This window comes from Apus apus, chromosome 10, assembly GCF_020740795.1.
Source record: "Apus apus isolate bApuApu2 chromosome 10, bApuApu2.pri.cur, whole genome shotgun sequence".
Taxonomy (NCBI): Eukaryota; Metazoa; Chordata; class Aves; order Apodiformes; family Apodidae; genus Apus; species Apus apus.
The window spans coordinates 14,498,242-14,518,632 of record NC_067291.1 but is presented as its reverse complement, the minus strand read 5'-3'; the positions used below and the strand labels follow the sequence as shown (position 1 = coordinate 14,518,632).

At 40.4% G+C, this 20,391-nt stretch overlaps 1 protein-coding gene across 1 annotated transcript in view; it reads left to right on the top strand.

Moving 5' to 3' along the window:
• The window catches only part of AGBL1 (AGBL carboxypeptidase 1), a 271,464-nt gene that overhangs the window by 55,127 nt on the left and 195,946 nt on the right, over positions 1 to 20,391 (top strand). The window contains exons 8-15 of the mRNA XM_051628933.1: positions 3,056 to 3,221; positions 4,159 to 4,232; positions 6,475 to 6,591; positions 7,584 to 8,185; positions 10,078 to 10,161; positions 11,231 to 11,317; positions 11,656 to 11,804; positions 14,221 to 14,308. Coding sequence (XP_051484893.1) covers positions 3,056 to 3,221; positions 4,159 to 4,232; positions 6,475 to 6,591; positions 7,584 to 8,185; positions 10,078 to 10,161; positions 11,231 to 11,317; positions 11,656 to 11,804; positions 14,221 to 14,308 — 1,367 coding nt within the window. The remainder of the gene's footprint in view (positions 1 to 3,055; positions 3,222 to 4,158; positions 4,233 to 6,474; positions 6,592 to 7,583; positions 8,186 to 10,077; positions 10,162 to 11,230; positions 11,318 to 11,655; positions 11,805 to 14,220; positions 14,309 to 20,391) is intronic.

Sequence of the window (20,391 nt, the reverse complement as noted above, 5' to 3'; positions counted from 1 at the left end):
TTTGATGGGAATTTTGAGATATTTTAGGAGAATTTAGAGATATTTTGAGTTCTGCTTCAACCTGGAATGAAAAATCATTTTAGATCATGAAATCATTCATGAAAAGGAAGCTCTGCTTAGACTTTCATTGCAGTTAAATGGTATATTCACATGAACAGCTGGCTGGTTTTGTGTGCAGGAACACAGGAGCTGCCTAGTCTGAGACAAGAAAACAGGTTGATATTTGCTTTAGGAGACACTGGTGCATGCGACATTATTTTGCAATTTTCTCATATATTATTCTGATTTCTTAAGCTCCCCTGGTATCTCTTGAGTCTTCCTGTACTAAGGTCTACTCCAGGATAATATTATCCTCTACTCTATTCTACATTTCCCAGTAGTAGCAGCTATTAGCAACATGACTATTTGCCTCACCCTCATATTGAAACCTCCTTCTTTTTGGATACTCACTTATCATATATCTGGACATTTTCAGATTTAGCAGAGAATTTTATTTGAGTGTGGAGACTACAAAGCAGATCCCCTGAATTCAGGTTAGCTTGCCATGGATTTTCTGAGCTATACACAATATCCCACCACAAAATAAATGTGATAGTTTACACACAGATGAAGCAGTCTCCTGTCTAGTTTTCAGGTGTCATTAAAATAGGCTTTTCCGATACAGTGATGGAGCATTGTTCAGTCATCTGTGAACTGTTTTATCTTGGAATCTGAGACCACTTTATGAACAGTAATGAAAACAATCCCACAGATTGCCTGTAAGGTATCTGAAGGCTTGTTTGCACTTGTACACTAATTTGCTATGAAGAAAAAACTGACTTTGAAATAGCAGCATTGAGTAACTCCATGTGTGGAAGATCATTGTCTGGATGAACACGCCTTGGTCTTGACTATCTCAGTCCACTTGGCAGTGAGTTAAGAGGGCTGGCCCAAAGCAGGTATTTGTACAGTCACATGTTCACTGTTCTAGTAAAAACAGAGCAGTTTTAGTGAACTATCATAAGAGTATTCAAGGCTGCAATTTTGTTCCCACTAGTAGACAAACTTTCATCTTATTATTTAATAACAAGCAAAAAACGGCACCCAAACACCATATGAAAGAGTGAATAAATTGAAAAACTGGAAATGGAAGCAGGTTCTCCTTAGTGTTTGCTCTAACCACAGTAAAACTTTCCTTGGAGATACTTTCAAAATTGTCTTTTCTCTCCTCCTTGTTCCTAACAGCCAGAGATCTTGAAATACATATTGGGATTCTTGTAGTGAGTCTTGTAAGCATGTCAGCTTTAGATGATTTTTCTAGCCTCCCTCCAGGAAGCCTGGATAATCCCACTGAATCTTATAATGCCATTCAATCATACATGAGAAAACAGACTAAAATCCTGTGCAACCAAAAAAACCTCAATACAGCCATTTTCCTTTACCTAATTAGAATAAAGTGCTTTGGTTATCTTCCTGGTTCTGCTGAATATTTTTTTTGTCCAGCCCAAATCCTCACTGTGGGCTGTCAGACAATGGCACAATCAGTCTGTTCTGCCCTCTGGGCTGTTCTGTTTTATCTGTGCTGAGGGAAGCAAACAAATGGTATTAGAATGTATTGTAATATTCCTCTTACAGAACATTCATCTGGCTTATTTGACTTGCATCCTTGTTCTGATGAGCTAAGTCTTAGTCCCAAGCCACTACAGGTAACATGCTGATAGGCATGGTACTACTGATGAACTTGGCAGGATACAACCTTGGTTAGCCAGTGTCTCTGAAGGGGGCTGTGGTACAGATGTGCTGCCCTTGGGGCAGGCTGAAGGCTTGGTTTTCTGACCATTGCACCTCTCGATGTTAGAAAAACTTCACCTTTGTGCAGCAGCTGTAATTTGCTTATCCACCACCCTGTCTCTGTTATTTTGAAGACATAGACCTGCAATAGCCCCCCAGGGGGTCTTTGCTTTTAGTTCTGTGGTGGGATTTTTTGTTCTCTTTGCAACAAAAGACCAAGGAGTTTATTTGCATAGCATGGTCGTAAAAACAGAAAAAGTATTCTAAACCTGTGCTGACTGGACCTGATCACCTGGTTGTTCTGTGTATGGTGTGTAATGGCACTTCAGGTGATCTGCTCCATCACCTTCCCTGGCACCGAGGTCAGACTGACAGGTCTGTAGTTACCTGGATCCTCCTTTCTGCCTTTGTTGTGGATGGGTACCGCATTTGCTACTCTCCAGTCCACTGGGACCTCCCCAGTTAGCCAGGACTGCTGGTAAATGATGGGAAGAGGCTTGCAAGTGCATCTGCCAACTCCTTCAGTACTCTTGGCTGCAACCCATCCAGCCCCATAGACTTGTGGATGTTTAGGTGGTGTAGCAGGTCACTGACCGTTTCCTCTTGGATTACAAAGGTCTCATTCTACCCCACCTCCGCATTTTCCAGCTCAGGGGCTTGGTGTCTAGGGAACAATCAGCTTGATTGCTAAAGAGTGAGGCAAAGAATTTAGCACCTCAGCCTTTTCCTCATCCTTTGTCACTGTTTCCCCCAGCATCCAATAAAGGATGGAGATTCTTCCTACTCATCTTTTTGTTATTAATGTATTTATAGAAAGATTTTTTTATTGTTTTTGACAGCACTAACCAAGTTGAGTTCAGGTTGGGCTTTGGCCCTCCTAATTCTCTCCCTGCACTGCCTTACTACATCTCTGTATTCCTCGTGAGAGGCCTGTTCTCTCTTCCAGAGAGAACTCTCCTTTTCTTCCTGAGCTCCAGCCAAATCTTTCTATTCATGTGTCTAAATGCCACGCACCAACAGAAGTCTCCTGAGGTCCATGCTACCCTGTATTTCTGTAAGAACGGACTGCAAGAACTGGAGGTCTTGCTGTCCCAGGCATATTTCTTTAATGGTAAAAAAGAGGTGTGGGGGGGGGAAGGTGAGTGAGAAGTGGGGGGAAAAACAAAAAGCCATAAAGATTTCATATTCCAATCAGAAGAGTTTCTGCTCTGGGGGATTGTATATAATAGGCAGAACAACTGTAAGAGACAATTCTTAATGTTCTTCTTTCTCCTTTGGTTCCTAGGACTGTCTGCCTTGCAAAACTTTGGATCCTATCATAAACACTGCGGTTCAGATTCTGAGAAAGTGCTACCCCAAGGAGCCTCTGCCTGTGACGACAGTAGGAAGTTCCTATTCCTTCCCTCTTCCTGGGAAAGCCAAGGCTGAATCTTCATGTGAAAGATCTGAAGGTAAATGACTGAAGGAGGAGGAAAAGGAACATGAAATGAGAATTATGAGGGGCTTGATTCCTGAGGTTTACAGTTAAAATTAATCTGATGGCCTACAGTGTCACTCAGTAGAGATGAAGCTACTCCCAGATGTTCTCAAAGCTTGGAGATTCTGTTTGTAGAATAAATAAGAGAACATTAAAAGGAGCAAGGAAAAAATATCCTTTTATTTTCAAAAAAATCAATGGAACAGTGTGGGCGTGGCATTGGCTGGAGATGCCATTGCTCCACAGCAACAGAGGGACATAATTGTGCCTGTACATGACTCTTTGAGGGGACACACACTGCCTTGCAGTTTTTTCAGTAAAGAATTGTAGGAAGTGTTATTCTTTTTTTCTTTCTAAAAAAAAGCAGATAGCAGTCACACTGCACAAGTAAAAGATGTGAGCACTTGTTGAAAAGCAGAACATAAGCAGAGGCAGGACGGCCTCTCCACAGAACAGAAGAAATGGTAGATTCCATGATACACACAAGCAATTTCTCTTTTGCTTTTCATTTCATATGGAAGATGGGCAAATACTATAATGATGATGGCAGTAAAACACCCTAATCTAGATAATATAGATTAGGAGCATCCTGTAATATTGTTGCAGCCAAGCAGAAAACCTCTGTATTGCTTTGTAAGATGAGTTGGATCCGTATCATGGTGACATTTGTAATGGATTTGAAATGCACTGCTTGAGTCCAAGAGAACAGAGATCTAAAACGTGGGGGATTTAGTGCCAAATTTGTTTATGCTAGATTGAAAAATGGGATCTGCTTTCATCAGAGATGTGATGGGTTGAAGTTAGAAGGCACGCATGGCACATACAGAAAAGGTTGCACATGTTTCTGTGAAGGGCCTGAAAAGGGATATTAGGTTGAATGCCTTTGCCTCTACCAGTTTTCTATTCTGCAGGTGACTATGAAAGTGATGGAGAAGAAGAGACTGAAAAAGACCTGGATCATGAGGATATGGAGAGTAAGGAGGAAGTAGGTATATGAGCTATAGTTTCCTTCATCATCCCCATGCTGGAAAGTAAAACCTTTCATTGTCCGTTTTGACATCCTGATAAGAGAAGCAGAGAATGTAGATATGCATGTGGTCCTATGTGAATACACTACATGAATAATAGAGGTATACTTGAAAGAAGAAAAAGAGAAAACACTGTCATTGGAGAGAGTCCCCTGTGTTTATCTTATTAATTTGCTCTTATTAATTGCCATGTTTGTCACCCAGGATGGTGCAGGCTTGGTGACTTCTGTGTTCCTGCAGAGAGACTGACCACGTATTTATTAGAAACACACACACGGTCCAGGATAAATGATGGATCTTTGATCCTTCTGGGTGTGGAGCAGAAATATGACTTTGTAGGGGGAAATGGAATTATCAGCAAGGAAAGAGTAGCCCTCTTTTTATTTCCTTATCAGAACATATTTGTGCATTGTACCTGCCATATGAAAAAGGCTCTTTTTAGCCACAGCTGGGTCATTTGAACCTAGATTCCTTCTTTATTGACTGCTGCACAGAGACAAATAGTAAAAATATTCAAGACTTCTCTGACTTCTCCTTTTGCACTCTCCCTGACCTGACCTAACTGGCAAAAACCCCACTCCTAACAGCTGAGGATGAGAGTGAACACTTTTATGTTGTGAAATACTTACAAGCATATACGCAAATGTGAAGTGCTGAATGCTGCTAATAAGTTTTATTCACATAAAGTGGTTTGGGAAGGCAAATTAAAGAAATTAAGTTGCAAATACAGTCTAATTAGATATGATTGGGACTTCTGTGGAAAGGCATTTTCATTGCTTACCCTTTCTTTTTCTCCTCAAGTATTAAACCAATGTCACGCCACGAAAAGAGGAACTTTAAAAAAAACCCAAACCCCACATTAGCTCAGTGTCCTCACTTGCCCCTGTTCTGTCTGTTTTTATCTGAATATTGGAGCTCGTCAAGATGCTCATTACGAATAAGGTTCATAGTGAATTTATTTCCTTCTTTAATTAGTTATTCATTCAGAAACAGATCCTATATGCCTCTGAGCTATTTCATTATTCATAAGGATTTACCAAGTAGATGTGAGCAGGGCTTTTTTGTTTAAGAACTTGCTCTGAATATGAGTTTTAAGTACTGTTTTTCTGGTGTGCTGGTCATATATTTCCCATGACAAATCTTTCTAAAGGAAAGGAAGCAAGCAGGGAATAGATAATGAACTTCCAGTTTACCTTTTTTGTGTGAAATATCACTTTCACAATGTTTTCTGATACTGATGTGATTTACAGACATTTTCACAACTACCAGCTTAACTCTATGCATGCTAATAACACCAAGCAAAAAAAAAAAATTGGCTCCATACTTCCATCAGTGACTGTTCAGACAGTTCTATGAAAATCAAAATCATCACATGAACCAACTATCCTTCTCAACCCAAATCTTCAGAAAATGTGAAGATGTTCATGCATCATTATGCTGTTAGTGGCAAACTGACCTCGAATACTCTGTGCAGCTCTTAATTGCCTTTTAAACTAGGCCCAAACAGCCCTTCAAAATCTGCTTTGCAATACAAGCCTGGCTTAGGGTTTGAAATACCATGGACACTTTTGCATTCTGGCAGTTTTGATTTTGGTAACAGCACTTGGAGAAACCACGTGGTTTTCTAAACCAAAGCTAGAAGTGTCAGCCTTTCTAATTTTGCTGATAGCCTGTAGGGACAATTTTGCCTTCAATATACTTTGATAATGTTTTTGGTAAGTATACATTTATTTAACTGTTGTTCCTGTGAATCAGAATATTACCAGTTGTATCTTGAGGATCTGTGCCTACTGGTTTACACAACATAAGCAAGGCAATGTTTCATATGCTTAGAAATAAATACTAGTTGCTTGTGTTTCTCATTTTGAAACCTCCTAAGCTGAGGTGCTTATAAAAAGTTTCATGTTTCAGTCTTGATGCTTTTTTGAAACCATCTTTTCATGGTATCCCTACATATGAACTCTGATACTAAAACATCAAATGCCTCTTTTCACAATGTAGTGTTTCCTCTTGTGTCTCTGTTTTTCCATTCCATAAAATGACTTTAACAGCCTTAATGAGTATGGGAAGAACAGTTATAGGACTCACTAAATGAGTATGATATAATTATAAGTCAAGGGAATTATGCAGAATACAACTTTAACAGTCATCTTGTGGGGCATGTTCAATATATATGCTTTCCTAATTCTGCTTTTGTAGGATTATGACTTGGAGACAGATGTGAACAAATTGAGGTCAAGGCCAGTGCTGGACTGGCCCAAGGAAGAGCTTGTCCAATATGAAGCAATGTGTCAGGAACTTTGCCATGATTTTCAGGTACTGTTATAGTGTGGCTTCCTCAATTTGTGAATGTTCAAGCATTTAAGAAATACTTGAGAAGGGCTACTGACAAGAGACCAAACAAGGCTCTTGAAAATGGAAACCCACGTCTTATAGGATTGGAAAAGCCAAGATTGAAGCTTATAACTAGAGTTTATTGGTGTGAATCAAGAGTGATAGAAAGGGAGTGATGTTGCTTGGTGCACATTTAGCTGGGTATGGATTAACTAAGCACTACTGAATCAATTGCTACATGAGAAATCTGTCAGATAATAATTTGTATCCTTGCTGGCAATTTCAACAGCAATGTCAAAATCAGAATGAGATGTGCAAAATAAATAATGCCAACTAGTGTTTTTAAGGAGGTGATGAAGAAGATTGCACTGAGGCTGAGTGAAATGCACAGTTCAAATCATTGTTCTATTGCAGTTTGGGATAAGAAATGAAGACAAGTATTGAGCTCATTATAAGCCTTGGAATTTAGGAGAACTGAAAACTGTAATTGAAATAAGAATCTGGAAAGGACCACTGGCTTAATGTATCTCCTGTAGACATAATGCTGTGACACTTATTATGACTATGAGTAGCCAAATGAGATTAATGTCTACACTTGCATGAAGGCAGGGGTAGAGTTTTGCGTGACAGATCAGTCTTCATTCTCCTGCTGTAACATTTATGTTCTAAAAAAATGCCTTAAGAATTATCTTCCCTAATTTGTTAGAACAATCAGCTTTGGCTGGAGATGACTCATCCAGATGACTCAGTCTGATCCTTTTAGTTTCTGAGGACTACTGTTGAAACAGCTTTGTGCTTAAAGAAATTCTGGCAGGTGGTCCATGGGCTGATTTTATTCTGGCTGTCTTATTGGATGAATACAGTTTTGGGAGATTTGTAAATATTTTCTCTTTCTTCCTTGCAAACTTGCCTCTGGAAGGAGGCACAATCTGTCTTGAGTTTCTCTTAATTTCTTCTGCTTTTTAAATTTCAAGGAGCTTGACTCAGAATCTGAGGAAGAGAAGAGCTTGGAGGACAGGACTGAGAGTCTTTTCTCTACTCCCTCTCATTTCATTCCAAGTGCTACATCTGTGAAACATCCAAACTACAGATGGAAAAGCCAAACTGTCACAGAGATGGGACCAGATCCAGGGGAAAAGAATTTCAAAATCCCACGGCAGAGCTGGACAAGGACAGAAAAATGTAGATGGAATCTGATTGATGAAAAGAGAGACATTGCAGAAGGAGCCCAGGATGCAGACTCCTGTGAAGAGGAGGATCCAGCCAGGAGTCACACACTTACTTTGCGTCCTCTCCCAAAAGAAGCTGCTTGGTACAAAAAAATGTTTTGCCCTGACTGTGAGGCCTCCATCAGTTCTAGTCCTGGAGGGAGGCTGGAGAGCTCAGATGAAGTGGCAAATCTTCTGGAGAAACACCAAAGAGAGATCCCGTTCCACAGCCCTCACTTCTACATGGCTAGGGCCAAATGTGTTAAGTCCATAGCAGGCTACAAAGACTTGGCATTCCCTGATTTCTGGGGTCACCAGCCACCTCCTTACAGCAAGCCCATGTTGGAGCGCAAGTATGGGGTTCAAAGGTGATTGTGCTTTAATATAATTACCACACTGAGAGCTCTCAGGCTCGAACTGGTTTGTGTAGGTTCTGACTGTCACACCTCTGAATGCTTAAGAAAGTTACAGAATGGTTTTTTGGCTCTTCACTCTTTTTTCGCAAGGAGATAGGCCAAGCAGCAGGATGATTTTATTTAGGTTTTCCTCCTGAGGAAAAAGAAATGGTATCTAACTGGATTCTGAACAGGATTAAGGATCAACAGGTTTATTTCCTGTCTCTGACATGGAATTTCTGTGTGTCAGTGGATGAATTGAGAACTGTGAGTTGTGTTCTTTTCTCATAGGTGGTGATAGTGGCAACCTTGGACTGAGATTTTTATGGCTTCTGTGAATCCATAGACACTGCCCTGTCTCATCTTCTGAATTGTTATTGTTTAATCTAGTTACTGAGAAGTGTATGTATGTGACGGGTCTCTAAGCTGGTAAAGCTCTGGCATAGATTTACTAGTGGCTTTTCCTTGAAGTAAGCAGACCAAAACCCAGAATGAGTTGTGCATCTGTGATCTTTTTAGAACACAAATGAGAACAAATTTATTTTAGAGAAGGAAAAGACTGTGTGTCCTTTCAGGATACATTTTTGCCTTCAGTCTTGCTCTTAATCCAGCCATTTTTAGTGTATGCAATAATGAATCTCACCTGGCTTTTTAAGGACAAATCTTTTCTGCCCCCTCAGAGCTGTGTGTCTGTGTCAGGTTGTTCTTGGCAATCTCCCTGTCTACCCTTGTTCTGGTGTGTCCCTTCTCCCTATACTTCTTGCTCTCTGCCTACTGCATGTGGTCCTCCAGAAGCTTCTCCTCCTTTAGGGAACGGTCTTACGTGCAAGAGAGCACCAGTAGGGAGAAGGGAAGGAAGCTGCTTTCCCTCCCTGCTGCCCAACCTACTAGGAGAAGACAGCATATATGGCAGCCAACAGACAGAAATAAATAAACCAGATTTCCCCTCTGGCACACTGCTAGAGGCTGCTGGTTTTCTTCTGTTATTTCAGGTGTTCAGAAGAGGTGACAGCTGTGTTTTGAAGTTGTGCTGGGAGAAAAAGCTCTCCTTGTATCTACCCTTTTGTCTGTTCCATGTGTGGCTGTGTGTTTTACTTTTTTTTTTTTAGTGGCACAGAGAACTGTTAGCAGATACCAAAGGGGCTGGGTTCTGTGCTAAACTTTGAATTTGATCAACACTGAAAAAATGACATTTGTGAAGCCCACAAATTTCTGACCACCAGAGGGATAATGGTTCTTTCTGCAGTAAATATAAAAGCTAAAAATCTTATTTAGGGGCAAAATCACATCTTCTTGCACTATTGCTCTAAAAGATTTGCTTTTATGACTATAATAACATGTGTAACCATACAGCTCAAATGGGAATAATCATATTATGCTTCAGGGCATAGCATGATAGCTGCAAAGGTCAGAAAGGAAATCTGGTGTTCCATATCTGATCATCTTTAGGGATCAGAGAACTTCAGTTTAATAATGAGTAAAAATTAGCTTGATTTAGAGTCAAGATCCACTACAAGACAAACTAGTAGATTTATAAGTCATGGTAGATATTTTCTCATGAGGCAAGGCTGGCCATTTGGAAAACTGACATTGACTGGGAATACATCAAACTTGACAGAATACAGTAGAGAATAAAAATTTAACATGGTCATTTAACGAGAGGCAACTTTCTGTAAAGGGAAAGGAGCAGGAGGAAAAAAAATAGATATACATAAGTTCACCTGGAATTAGTACATGGAAGTCCTCTTTTGTACCAGTCCTTCCATAGAATTTCCTAAGCTTCTTAATTTTTCTTTTACAAGATCACTCTATAACAAGATTTCTCACCCTGTCATTATAATTTGGTTTATTTTATTTTTTTCTAGGGACAAGGTACTAGATGATGTTCGCCGCTTAATCCAGCCAGGTGATGTCACAGGCAGAACTGTTTTTGATCTAGATGAGCCCAGGTGGGTATCTTAAATGGAGTACTGTAATCTGGGGCACTGTCAGGGCTGGGTTAAGTAGTGAGCTCAGTTTACTTGTTCACCTTTGGTAAAAGTGCAGATTAAATAACATAGGAGGTACAGGCCAAACAGGAAAAATAGCCAGGACTAAATTCCTAGTATGTGGCTCTGGGAAAAGGATTTACTGGGGAAGTTGCTGGAGCAAGAAAGCCTCCATTTTTTTTTTAGATAGAACAAGAAAAATCTACACATCAAAGGGGCTGTACAGTGGCCATGGATATATGTGCATCCCACGCAGTGCTTTGGAGCAGAGGGATGCAGGCTGATGCTGGGAATTGTACCTATGACTCCAGAGGCAGTCTCTGCACCCTGAAGCAGCATTTGCCTTTGTGAAAGCACTTGGGTGTCAGTAAGGCGAGTGTCACAGGTTATAGATGTACCCTGAAAGGTGTAGCACTTATAAAAATCCTCTGAAAACAAACACTTAGCCTTGTGACCTGTTTTAAGTGCTCAGCTGTGGCCAGGAATTGTGGCGTCTGAAAAGTTGTAGCACAGGGCAGTTGAGAGGGTCCTTAATATGAAGAAATTGCAGTCAGAGGAAGGATGAGAACTCGGAGAATGTTCTTTAGAGGGAAAAAAAGGTGAAGGACAGTTTGATGTAGGAGGAAATTATGAAGCTGTTCAAGATGAACGTAAGGGTTTCTAAGCTCTAAGAGAAGGAAATTCTAGAGATGAGGGAAGAATAAATGTATAGTAATTGTGTAGAGCTGCATTGTGCAATTAATAAATGGGAATAACTCAGTGGAGAAAGTTAGTGGAATAAAATGAGTAAATATGAACTGGGACAAAGGGATTACTGGCAAAGGAAAAGATCAGATTTAGAAACACTAAGTAGAAGTAGAGAAGGGTGCTGGATTGGATGAGAATATTATGGATTTGCTCACCTTTTACTACTACTCAGAGTCTTGCTTATAAAAAATTACAAAACTCTGTATTGCTGAACAAAAGATGTGGGGGAAGACTTGTCTTTGAAGCAACTTGCTGTAGGTATCCTTGCTTTGATTTACTGCAGTCCCTCAAGCCCAGGTGCTCCAGGCTGTCTGAAGTTCTTCTCCAAGTTTGAATCAGGAAACCTCCGCAAAGCCATCCAAGTGCGGGAGTAAGTACATCTGCTGGGGTTTGTCACAACCAGGCTTCTGCTGTGGCCACAGCATGAAATGCTGGAGTTCTCCTGGGTTCAGGGAGGGTTACCAGGGAAGCAGGTTTTACGGTGCAGAGTTTGATGCCTGCTAGCACCTAAATGTCATGAAAGTAACGTGAAAGCAGAGCTCAAAAATTTTAACACAGTGTGAGTATTTAATGGTGTGTTTGTGCACCAAAAAGTTAGTGTTATTTTAATTCTCACAGGTTATAACTGTGATGGTCAGCTTGCTCTCCTCAGCAGGTTCAGACTGGCAGGGTGTTCATGGCCACCATTTCTTTTATCTTCCTTCACAGGTTTGAGTATGATTTAATTATGAATGCAGATGTCAACAGCAACCAACATCACCAGTGGTTCTACTTTGAAGTCCGTGACATGAAATTAGCAGTTCCCTATCGCTTCAACATTATCAACTGTGAGAAGTTCAACAGCCAGTTTAATTATGGTATGAGCCTTTGGGGAGTTGGGATAGTCTTCTGTTCACAAGAATAACTTTTTAATGCTATAGAGGTTTTGAACTTTCCGTGTCCATAAGGGAGACTGTAAGTTTAATCTTATCTGCCCTGAAATCAACTGAAAGAGCTACTTTAGATTTGTCAAAAGACTCTTCTCTATCCTCAGGAGGACTGAGGAGTAAGCTGAATATTGAGACCTGGATATTGTGAGGATTTTTGGGGAAAAAATCTAATTGTTCTGTGTTTAGAGAACAGAACTGAGGGATAATGGCACTGGAGTTGGGAGAAAGGATGAAAAGACAATCTGTTGGAATTGAATGAGCAGTGTTGAATTGGAAAGTGTTTCTAAGATTTAAATAAATGTAGATAATCCTCAAAAAAATATTCATGATTCTTTGGGCTTATCCAGGAACACATCTCTACGTGTTGACCTGCTTAGACTTCTGCTGGATATTAATGATAAAATTTCTCTTCCTTGGCTGTCTTTGAGCTCTTATCAGAGTCTGTGGTGCAGAAGGAATGTGGCACTGCTTAGAAGTAGGCAGGACAAATCCTAACTTTCAATGTCCATTTTAGAAGAGAATTATTTCTTCTGCATGGAGACTGTGGGTTGAATTCTTGGCTGACATAGGCTGTATTTTTTGTTTCCATGGAGCTGTGTTAATTTACACCAGCTCAAGACCTGACTCAGAATGTTTAATAAGCTCCTAATACCAGACTTGGCGTTATTCTAAAGGCCTGTGGATACAGTCCTCAACATCACCAGGAGAACTCTCTCAGGATCAATGTACCTAAAACAAATAGCACTAGGACCTGGTATGACTTGTCACTTGTATTTGTGAAGCTGGCTGGATGAGTGGCATAATCAATTATAAGGCACTTGCTCTTTAACCCTAAGGGCTGGAGTTCAAGTATTCCTATGATCCCAAAAGAAAATAATTTTTTTTTTTGTCATCTTCTGCTTCCCTGAATTATGAAACAGTTGTTGTGTTGGTGTCTGGTAATGGCCTGAAAATGAAGGTTTTGGACATTGAGGTCCTACTGTAAACCCAAATACAAGCTGTGGTACAGCCACCAGTAGCTTCATAGCTAGAGATTCTGACTATTATTGGTGGAAGGTTGGTTCTTGTCTGCTAGTTTGGCTGTTGTCAGCATTTATACTCTCATTTTGAGCACCTGAAATTGTACAAGATTCACATGTTCAAGCATGCAATTAAAAATATATTGAAAGAAAAAAGTTATTATACCATCCAGTGTAAGGAGGCTAAGCCATGATTTGCTTTTTTATGGCTTGTACCTGGGATTTTCAAATCAGCAAAAAGGATATTTCATGAAATAGTTGTGTCCAGGAGCAGAGCAAATCAGGAGGTGCAGCCTCCACCTCTCTCCTTCCCCCTTTCCCACTAACTTACTCTACCACAGTATTAATGATTTTCAAGCACCACCTCCTCCCAGCACAAAAGCAGCCATGAGAAGGCTCAAGGGGCAACATGCATGAATACTTGAAAGGAAGTTTTTCCCCTTCTTAAAAAAGCTTTCACAGAAGTGCTGTCAGCAGCACTGCTGGGTGCAGCTGTGGCTCTGCTGTGTCCACTGGACCTGGCTGGCACTACCCTGTGCAAAGGCCACCCCTGCACCCCCCAGCAGCTCACCAGGGACACCCCACACAGAGAGCTTGGCTGGTGAGGGCAGGATCCTTACCGTTGCTGTAAGAGAGCAGGCAGGTGTGTAAAGCAAAAGAATTGGATCAAAAGAATTGCCTGGAGATGGTCTGGCTTCATGGAGCTGTGAGTAATGTATAAGCAGATCAGAGAAGAAAGCCTTGTACCTTGGCCATGACATGTTAAAATTTTGGAGGTCAGGAAGAAGTCATCTTCTGGTATAATACAGTACAATGACAGATGCTGTCATTGCCAGCATTTATGACACATGGGTGTTCCTAGGTCTAATGGCAAGTTTAAAACATAGAAGACTAGCTTTGCTTGCTACTTTCTGGATGCACCACAGGTCTCCAATACTGTAGTAGGATTATGGATTCAATAATGGTGCAGGCAAGCATGAAATATTGGACTAACACAATTACTGATTTTGTTAAACCTTTATTCCTAGTCTTTTCTTCCCTTTCCTCTGTTTGTAAACAGCAGCTTGAAGTCTTCCCTTGCAAAGGCCAGACAGATAATTTATTTTCTAATGAATTCCGTTTCTGCTGGAGGTGCTTTGTGTGCAGACATCACTCTATCACAACGAAGAATGGGGCTTTGGGAAATGTATTTACTTTGCATAAACTAGGTGCAGAGAGAGCACAGACAAAATAATGATGCTTCTTGTTTAGTATTTTCCTCACCATCCCTGTTTTTTTTCCAGCCAGGGAAGTCATGTCACTTGAAACTATCTTGTTTTACATAGGCATGCAGCTGGTCATGTATTCAGTGAAGGAAGCTCTCCAGGGCAGGCCTCGCTGGTTTCGGGCAGGCTATGATATCTGCTACTACAGGCAAGTGCATTTTTGGTGAATAATTTGTGGTTTCCTTTCCCTTCTGTTCCCCTCCTGTTAACTGTATTGATGTTGTTAACCTTTGACCACCGGTGTCTCTGAATTGGTGCTAGTTCCTTGTGTTATGTGCTTCCAGCTGCAGGGAACAGCTAGAAGTGAGATATTAGATGCCTGGGGAGAAACAGGGCATGTGCAGAGTTCACTTCCCAAGGAGGAAAGGGAAGGGAGGATGCTCAAGCCTTGCTGATGCAGCCAGGAGTACAAGGAAGCTTCACCTCCAAAGGTGGAGAGTAGTTGGCTTTTTTCCCCTGTCCAGAAAGAAGTGAGCTGGATGGAGTAATTTTCTTTGGCATACTTTGACTTTTCTAGGAGACATAAGAGCTGAGCAGCTGAAGAAGTGTTTGTATATACATAGGATTGTGTGTGTGTGTATATACACACATGTACACCTATATATATAGGTAGAAATAGACATATACAAATACACATTTATTTCTTTGTGAATCTATACCTTAATATCTTCACCAGCTTTCCATCTCTGCAATGCTGGAACTCAAATGCTAGGAGACAAACTGCTCTGTGGACCACACTTACTGGCACCATAGTTTGGTTTATAGACCTTATTCTAATAGTAGAAGCAGTGGGGATTAGCCTTGCTCACTGTCATACAGGAACATTTCTCTTTCTACTCAGGCCAGGCAACCATGGTGTAAAGGAGCTGTGACAAGTTCAGGATTGATATTTATGCAAGTTCTCTTTTTCAGGCTGTTTCTGCAATGTGTCAGCACCTCAGGAAAACACTAGATCAGTCTCTTTAGCTTATATCTGAGCTGGAGCTTTACTCATGAGAGAAACATTCTCACCCAGGTATCTCATTTCCATGCAGAAAACTGATCCCTGATTCATTCTGGTTGTTACAGTCAAAGGAGACAAGTGCAGAGCTTGGGGTTTCAGCAGGTTGAATGAAGCCTGCTTTACTTTCTCAAAGCTTCCAAAATATTATCCACAACACACACTAGTTATTTTCAAGGTGATGAGTGAAAGATTTATCAGGACTAGGATAACTGGTGTGTTTTGCATTAGAAAATCTTCACTGTGGGTGAAGTTCACATACTTTGTAACCAAATACTGCAGCATTTGGTGTTAATGAACTATTTTATTCTGGCCTTACCTGTCATTACCTGAAAGCTGAGGCTGAGAACAACTGAGTGACAAGTCTTGCCATGTCTCTTTCATTCTAATTATTTATTCTATCATGATTCCTTTTCACCAGTTTGCATCACCAAAATGCCTCAGTGTCTCAGGACTCTGTGGGTACTGCATTAGTCATTATTTAAACAAACCAAAAGTCTGGTTCTTGCCCCTTATTCTTTGAAGCCCAGAGCTTGGGCTACTCAAAGATTGTAGGGAAATACAAGAAAACAAAAGGTGTTAAGACAATTAACAATAATGATAATTGTCTGGGGTGGTAAGTAGCACTCAGGACAGAGCTGAACTTTTCTGATGTTCACAGTGGTGCTCATTTCTTCATGAACTCCTATGCTGAGACAGATTTTAGAAACTAATCTGAAATAATGGGCTTTCTCTTTGTAAGAAATTGTATTTGTGTTGTCATGCACGATTTTGCTGTGAGGTTCAGAGGTGGCTGTGTTCACAAGTGGATTTGATGAGACAATAAAACCAACCCAAGGGCTGCCTTCCAGAAGTAGCAGAACTTCAAATTTTTTATACAAAAAAAAAAAAAATCCAAGTCATCCAACATATCTGTTGTAATATTTTTTCTCTATTTTTTTTTTATTTATTTATTTTTTCCTTCTGGGGTGGCAGTGTGGTGCTGAAGGCTCAGATTATCCTCTCTCAACCTGGCATCCTGTCTGTAGAAATTTGAGAAGCTATTTTACTTGGTTCCAAGTGTTTTTCACTAACCTTTATTCACCTTTTCTACCTCAAGAACTACCCTGCTGTGGTGCTGTGGATTCCCTTTGCATGCTGGTAACCTCTGGCTTCTGTGAGCTTGGGCTTCTGGCTGGGCAAACTTGATGTGCTGATTTATGCTGTGGCTTCTCATGTCATTAACCAAAGCAGTTATTGTGCAGTGATTAAACAGCAGCTGACTTCCAAGATTAAGCCATGATTGTACAATTAAGCTTGTAATTAGATTCTTATTCAGAATGTGTGACAGAATGGAGTTTTATTCATTTGGAATATTCTGTGTTTTCTAACTATACATTGGATTATATGTCAACATTTTAATCTATGATAACTGTCATTTACTGATTATTCCAGGGTTACGTAATTTCATATATACAAGAATGCACACACACACACACACACTTATATGTACTTTCAACTCTACTGAAGCTCTCATCTTTTTGTTTGAGTGATTATAGAACAGATTCCCAATCAGGAGAAGTTGTATGTGGGAGGGAATGTGAGCAAAGCATGTTTGGGGTTGCTCAGGCTTTGACTCAGAAATGGAAAGATGGGTTTGCTGTAGTGGTATCGTGCTGCTCGTGTTTTGGGGAAAGAGCTCCCTCCATTTCCATTCACCCTGGCCAAAGATATCCTAGAGTGGGTCTGGAACATTTTGAAGGGAACCTCATCTAATTAATTTTCCCTGGAGTTATTCCTAAATACAGGGAAAGAGCAATATACTTACAAAAGTAAGGAGGAACTCAAAATGCCTTTAATTACAGCAAGGCTCTTATTGAGAGCAACTTCTGAGCTGCAGGACAGTGGGAAGGAAGGCAGATTCACAAAACGTCTGGGTGATCACATTGGCTGATCTCTGCTGACATTCATCTTTGCTGAAGATGGGTTAGTTCACTCATAAAGATGAATGTTGTGGCACAGCTCTGTCACCGTGTACCTTTCCTGCGTGTCTCAGGAGAGCATTAGCAGTGCTCTTGTCAAAAGGAAGCTGAATGACACTTCTGCTCTATTTTATTGCCTCTCTGAGAAGTGACAGGATACACCCATGATAAACAGAGTTGCAATTACTATAAGATCATTTAATTCACTTGCTGTCTTGGCAGCTTTTATGTGCTGAATAATGTTCCTTTCCAGCAAATTATTTAAGGAACAATGGCAGCATGCTGAATTGGCCACAGTGTGCTTGTGCCTTTGGTTTCATGGCTCATTCTAAGCATATTATCTAACCTCCAGCTTTTCCAGAAAATAGTTCCCAGATACTAATGAGGTACACTGAGTGTTTTGTTCTCGCCTCACCACTAAAGACTTGGCTGTTTAGAGATCTCAGCAGTGTCAGAATTAGGTCTTCTCTCTTCTCTACAGCATCTTTATAATCACATTTGATGAAATCATAACCATAGCAATAGCAAGCTGTGTCTTGGTACTAATGATTAACTACAAGAGAGGACTGAGACATCAGTCTCAGTCTGAGAGCACCTGACCTGTACATTATGACTGAAGGCCTTAACAGCATAATGTCTGTGGGAATATTCTGCCTTGACTGGAATTCTGCCTGCAGTCTTGAAAACAAAGATGGCTTAATATGAATTTGGCCCTTGAAAAGAAAGTTGTGTTGTGCATTTTCCAGTTTCCAGTGTGGCAGACTCCAAAACAACAACAGCCATGCCCCATAATTTGTTAAACACTGTGGGTTTTTTTATGGTATGAACCAAGGTGTTACAAAAGCATATTGCACTTAGTACTCAGAGCTATAAGAAGGTAAGGACAAGTAAAATGAGGACATCAGACCCCAGGTGATAGAAGGATTTTGGACAAAGGAAATGCAACAGCAGATTAGAAGTGATAAATAGTTTACTTTCACTTGGACTCTTTTAAAATGGCCCACAAATATGGGATATTGATATAATCTTCTGCCATTTTAGTCTAAGCTGCTTGCAGTGCCATATTCCATCACCCACCAGTGCTTTGTGCTGCAGAGAGGAAGCCTAAAGATGAGATGACCAAGAGATGTTGCTCTTGTGTTGCTTGGAGCTTCTGAATTCCTGAGTCACAATCCAGCTTCTTTACTGACCTGCCTGTACCTTTAGCCAAGTGGCTTCACCTGTCTGGGTTTCAGTTTCCCCATCTACAAAGGCTGGAAAATTAGAGCCACTTCTTTGTCACCCAAAGACTGTGAAGAGATAAATGGGAAGCAAGTTTTAAGTAGATAATGATTGCAAAGCTCTTTTGAGCTCAAAAAAATATTGTGCAGTAGTATCATAATTATTATTAATTACCTTTCCATCACAGCTATGCTAGAAATATACTACCTGCACATTATTTCTGAAGAACAGCAAGCAAAATTATTTCACTATTACAAAGTGACTGAAAGGCACAGTAGACACAGCTTGCATGCTGATTAAAGCCCACACTTTGGTCTCTTATTTTCTTTCCAGTAATCAGAGTATTAGTTCCTAGAGAGCATGTGAGACCATGAACATTTTTTAAAAAGAGAACAGAAATGAGGTAGTGAGGACCACGTGCTGCTAGGGACTTTTTTTCCCCCTCCCACTTCCTTGCTATTTAGTTTGGGCTTCATGCTGGTATGGTAGAGAGATTGTGATGAAAAAGGGGTGAGGAAAAAAACCTATCAGCCTGGTTGAGGTACAAGGAGGCAAATAAGGCCATCTTGGGGTGACAGCAGTAGCAGGAGAGGGAAACAAGGAAGAAAAGTGCCATTTTAATTTTATTTTAGGTTTCTTTTAAAAAGAATCAGAACTACTGAATTGTATGATTGATAGTGAGGAGACCAGATTATATGCAGTAGGAATACACAATCATTTACACTGCTTACACACAGGTGGTTTTTCTTTTTAGTGCTTGAGTAAAGAATATTGAAGGCTCACAAAGCCACTTGTGAACTTCCTGTTACTACCAGAGAGTTTGCTATGGATAGAAGCAGGTGTCAAGAAGTGATTCAAATGTCTGGCTGGGCACTTTGCTGGAACTGCAGAGATGCTCAAAAGAAGAGCAAAATGTGGTGCTAAGCAGTCCAGGGGGGCACTGTGCATCAGTACCCTTAGGATCCTGCAGTCTGAGTACTGTCAGGAGTAAGGGAACCATTGACTGCCAGCACAGCATGAAGGTCAGAGGTGTCTGGTGGTGTGAAACCTTTAGGTTAAGTGGCATTTTAGACAGGAGGGATACTCTTGGTTGCAAAATTATAGACTATGGAGGGAGAATCCTTTACTGGAGCATTAGAGGGGAGGAATTCTTTCCCCAGGATGTAAGAAATGACTCTTAGGCAGCATCTGCCCACAAAGACCTGCTTCCTCCCACACCTCTGGCTACAAATATAAATTTGGAGGGAAGGACTCAGAAGTTCTCCGCACTTTGTGACTGTTCTTTATGAATAAGATCATCTAACCATCCAAGTGACACTGAACATAACAGAGGCTACAAAGATGAGTGTTTCCCTTATGCACTATACAAGAAATGGTTCTTAATTACCCTTCACTGTCAAAATTATCAGGAACTAGATTAAATGTCAGAGTCCTGACTTAAAAAAAAAACACAAAACAACCACAAATCAAAATCATGGATCCACTGAAATACAGATGTAATAGCTAAGTAGATGTTTCTATAATTATGGGCTCTTTGCATTTTTTTCCTCTAAGTCTCTTTGTCCAATATTAGGGTGGCTTATTTGCAAAAGAAATGTTGAGGTGAAGGGTTCAGCTGAGAATAAAATCACAGGCTTTTCAGTTTCCCACATGACTCGGTCTTCCTGTACGCTCTATTGATCCAGTCAGTATCACTCACCTTGCATATTCCTAACTACAAAATTCAGGTGAAAAGCAGCAGCATCTATTGTGCCTTCTTTATGGAAAAGAACTGATTATTTTCGAGAATTTGACAGGAATAATTATCATTTCTTTCCACCCCTTTGAATAAAAATGAACAGCAGCAAAATAAACTAGCATTGTACATTTCAGGAGCTGAAATTGCATCTTTTTGTTGCTTCTTCTATTTTGCATTTTAATGCAACATTGATGATAACATTTGTCAAAGAAACCTCACAGTCCTTCAGAATCAGGAGGTTCAACAACAGCATAATTGGTGCAATATGGGAAAAATATTGTGTGAAATGTATTTATGGATGTGATTTTTCT